Source organism: Wyeomyia smithii, chromosome 3 (genome assembly GCF_029784165.1).
Source record: "Wyeomyia smithii strain HCP4-BCI-WySm-NY-G18 chromosome 3, ASM2978416v1, whole genome shotgun sequence".
Classification (NCBI taxonomy): domain Eukaryota; kingdom Metazoa; phylum Arthropoda; class Insecta; order Diptera; family Culicidae; genus Wyeomyia; species Wyeomyia smithii.
Genome location: NC_073696.1, coordinates 105,803,451 through 105,807,926, shown reverse-complemented (window position 1 = coordinate 105,807,926; position 4,476 = coordinate 105,803,451). Strand labels below are relative to the sequence as shown.

Genomic DNA, 4,476 nt, shown 5'->3' with positions numbered 1-4,476 from the left:
TAGCTCCTCCTTCTTTCTAATTATCTGACGAAGCCTTGGTATAAAACGAACCGTTCGAACATTTCACCCCATCATTTTGATTCCAAAACCGCACCAGTGACATACGGACAATACGGATTTTTGTAATAAAGGTTTACAGCTATAGTAATTTTCTAGCAGTTTCGTCTAGTGCTAAAACGAATATATTGAGAATCTTCGCAATGTCTCGACACATGAAGATGATCTATAAGCGCAATTCTCGGAATACATCGAATTTCTTAATTCTAATGTTTGTCTTGTCATTTCAAACTACGAACAAATGCTTTTCTAATTCGAATACCTGGGAAGCGGGAATGCCAATATAAATAAGGTTTCATCCATATATGTCATTTATATTATTTATTAATTATTGTTCAAAGCGCTCTAATGTCAGCAAATGAGAAAGCACTGTTAGATGAAAAATATAGAGTCCTACGTCATGCGGTCGGGTCTTTAATACCACCCTCCTACTATTTTAAATACATGAAGTTATATGCTGGGCTGGACCTAACCTAGCATGAGCTTTATCTATTTAATGTCAAACAATTTTTAAATTTAAAATTTTTGCATGAATCGTTCTGGTCTCCAATTTCAGATAGTTCCGTTGAGTTTGCTTTTTGCTTAGATAGGAAAATTTTACCCAATGCGCTAAATTAAATGATTGTCTTGGTAGTGCGGTTACGAACAAAGGTTTGAATCGAATATGTATGAAATGACAGCGATTAAATAAGAGAGATCCATTCTTCTAGTATATATTATAATTTATAACGTTTTAACGTCTCAGCATTCAGAAATACACTGTTAGATAAAATTGCAACAAATACTGGAGTTCCCTCTACTATTTGTTTTAATGGAATTTAAGAATACGGTAGTCAACGTCATGCGGTCGTGTCTTGAATACCACCCTCCTACTATTTTTTTACAAAAATGTTTAACTTACATCATTATTATGTATTTACATTTGTATATCTGGGGTAGTGAAGCGTTACATTTTGACTAAAGTTATTGATTTCCATCATTAAATGCGTAGCATCTTCGCGCTATTTCGAATTAACACATTGAATTTTCCACCGCAAACTGGACTTTCGTACGACAAGTAAACTAAATTTCTGCTTACAGCGTAGATTGTAGAGCATGCAGTTTTTCTCGTAAACTTTTGTTCACTTGTTTGTGCCAACGAATGCTTCTAGCAAGTTGATAGATCTGGGTGCGGTAACGATTGTTTCTAGCTCTAAGCAGTCGAATGATTCTTTTATGCTGAGTACTCCGAAATTCAAGATGTCCTATTGTGCTAAGGATATTTTGCTGCAGTTCTACTCTAGATAAATGGACTGCGTTCTGCTTAAAGAAAAGTTAACAAAATCATCATAAAGCAATTGTTTATTAATCATAACCATACCAGCTCGTCTATTGACAGATTTAGGAATGACATACATGCCAAAAAGCTTTCAAGAAACGGAAGCAGTTGGTCACACCGGACAGTTTGAAGAAAATTGTTTTCTCTTTGAAGTTGGTTGACGAAGGTAAGTAACTCATCAATTTGCGATTCCAAAGAATTCGACGAAATTGTGAAATGTTCAACTAGTACCGTTTGTTTCTCAAACTCTTGAGTGGGCACTGAGACGGTAGGGCCATCTCCAGCTGGCTGCTTTGAATTTAAATCGAGCTCGTTGTCTACTTTTTGATTATTTCTGACATTTGTTTCCTCTTCAATCTCGCACGAATCAATTGTTGAATAAATTATCTCCAATTGTGGATCATCTGGTGAATTCTCATTCGATTCTACTAGATTTTTGGTTGTAATTTTATTCAATCCTTGTTTCAAATATACTGGTAGCCGCCCAAGAGGATGCAATTTCGTTCTCAACTGTGCATCGATTCGTTCAATATCACCGGCAGAGGGTTTCAATTTAGGAATAGACCATGGTTTAATGATTAATTGGTTATTGTTGGTATCGTTGATTGCTTTCGATTTATTGGACCGTCTTCTGTTTTTGTTGAGCGGAACCCAAGTAGGAATTCTTGATGACATCGTTGAAAAGACCTACTAGGTTTTTTCGCACAAATCTATCCGTTGCTGTTTACTTGGTTATTGTTCAAATCAAGATCAACATATCAAAAAGCCTTATAGTATATCAGCAATAATCACCTCTTACTCGTTTTGTTTACATTTGCCCTCACGTCGTTCTAACATAAGTATCGAGAAATACGGTGATAATAATATGCAAACATTCTCCATCATAACTTGGATTCCGAACAAAAAACTATTGCCATAAATCATAATTTTCCAAAAATATCACACTATTCTTATATGCTTTCCCGATATAAATTTCTACTAACTCTCCACGTCTCTTTGTTACCAGCGTCTGTACACCATCGCAAAACATAAAGAAAAAACAAATAGTCAACCGAGTCGGCAAAAACATACGATGACTTATTTTTTGCCTCATAAAGTAAAGTCGTTTGTCAAGCTTCCATTCATAGGTTTGACCTTCCGGTTTGAATCTAAACGAGGCGCTTTTCCGTCCCGATGGTACTAAGCAGCGAATTTTCCGTGTGGAACTAGAGCATCGGCTAAGCTCCGGGTCGGAAGGGTCTGACATGGTGCCCCAGATTGGGTGTCCTATTGCTGCGTACACAGACATAACGTGGTGGGCAGAAATGGCGCAGTGCTGGTCTGATATCAATTGAATCGGAGCTCACATGAACAATGCTAGGGGAGACTGGCCCAACCAGTTCGAAGCGAGAAGTATGTGGCTAGGATTGTTCCTAGATGTTTAGAAAACATTTTCGATGAAAATAGGTTCGTTGTTCGTTATTTCTCGAATAAAATATTTTTGTCGACATTATTTCAACTCCAACCAACTTAAAAACTTAGATTTGATTATACTCTAAGGGAGTCTGTTCTTTTGCTTGAACCCATAGAACAATGGGCGACAGAGCTTAAATAAGCCCATAAGAGCTGTGCTTGTGGAAAATGTGAAAGTGATTTTATCCGTTTACAAGGTTTTTAGGACAGCTACGGTATAATATTTTAAATTATTTTCAATTAATGATTCATTTTCATTAATAGTTACGTACAGAAAAGCAAAATTATCAACAGTAGAAGAAGGGGTGTTAAAATGGACACCCTAAGCCATTTCCCAATTTCCTCCACAGTTCAACACTACAACTATGAGTCGATAGCGCACATGAACTGAGCCACTAATAGTTAATACAAAAAATAAGAAGAAGTACTCAAATATAGTATTTTTCGTAGTTTTCATGAGCATTTTCGAAAGCAGTTTTTTGGAGGTAAAATGAACATTAAGAATCGACGTACGGCTTTGTTGAAACTCGTAAAACCAATTTTTGACAGTCACTATCAAAGGTGAAGAGTCATCGACGTCCTTTCCTCCTTTTCCTTTTATATAAAAACATGCGATCAAAACAAAGCTCGATTCGGCTTAAATTTTGACAGTAGCCGTTTACGAGAATGTAACACACGATATTTAATCTTTCTTGCGATAGTGGTACCACATTCGGTTGGAGTTAAAGATATGTAAAAAATCATTCCATTATCATCAATGAAACTATTTTTAACAAAAATTTGAGATCTGCATTTCAGAGATTACAGTATTCAGAACACATTGAGTCGTCAAAAGCGGAAAAAATTTGCCGCTCAAAAAAATTGCCCTAGAAAGATCTTAGCTTTTTAATCATTCCTGTGAATTTTTGTGCCCCTTTTTAATTTCAGATATAGGGAAAATTTGCTGCCAAATACCCAAGAGAGCAACCTCAGGTAGTGTTGGGTTTTACCCACTCGAAATCCTCCAGTCTCCAGCCCCCAATATTTCCCGGACGACCGCTAGGTATTGCTTCAGAGAGCGGCTTTTATGCTTTGCGCAACCTCCTGGCTCTATCAAGTCTCCTAGCTTATTAGTTAACTAACCTGGAGACTGGCAGTTAGCTAACACTGGCGTATTGGTGGTCGACCTGACGCCTGCGTTGCAACTCTTGGACCATTTGAGAGGCGGCTGCACAAACCATCTTCTAGATGTTCGGGTTTTCACACATCTTGTCCGGAGTAGTGTCTGGCCCGCTCAAGGCATGCTCAAGAGTTTCTTCCGCATCCAGCACTCAGGGCACATGAGGTACCCCGCATACCATAACCCTGTGTAGATACTGCCTGAAGCAGCCATCACCTTAAAGGATCTGTGTCGGGTGGAAGTTGACTTCTCCATGGTGCCTCCTGACTCATCTAGATACCACCGGAATGAGTCCGTGCGTTCATCTACCTTTCGCAGACATAGACCATTCCAGCTGTCATCTGATCTGATCTGATCATCGAGAATGATCTTCTTGTACCTCGTATGCCCCTTGTGTCACGTTGGTCGAAGCATTCCACGTCCTCCCTAATGGCTATGCTGATAGGTATCATGCCAGATAGGACGCAGATATAGACTGTTCCGAAAATTA

The 4,476-nt window shown here is 38.2% G+C and overlaps 1 protein-coding gene across 1 annotated transcript; it reads right to left on the bottom strand.

Moving 5' to 3' along the window:
- Positions 1 to 995: 995 nt before the first annotated feature.
- On the bottom strand, positions 996 to 2,050 carry LOC129728473 (uncharacterized). The gene is made up of 2 exons (XM_055686921.1): positions 1,418 to 2,050; positions 996 to 1,356 (listed from the first exon to the last, which is right to left on the bottom strand). Exons 1-2 carry the CDS (start codon positions 2,048 to 2,050, stop codon positions 1,132 to 1,134), a joined length of 858 nt encoding a protein of 285 aa, XP_055542896.1. The 3' UTR covers positions 996 to 1,131.
- Between the last annotated feature and the right edge of the window lie 2,426 nt (positions 2,051 to 4,476).

What these genes read in the sequence shown, in the direction of transcription:
- LOC129728473 (XM_055686921.1), bottom strand. Translation starts at nt 2,050, where the DNA reads ATGTCATCAAGAATTCCTACTTGGGTTCCGCTCAACAAAAACAGAAGA. An exon ending in ATCTGTCAATAGACGAGCTG is followed by an intron (nt 1,357 to 1,417) that starts GTATGGTTATGA and finishes TTCTTTAAGCAG; the next exon opens with AACGCAGTCCATTTATCTAG.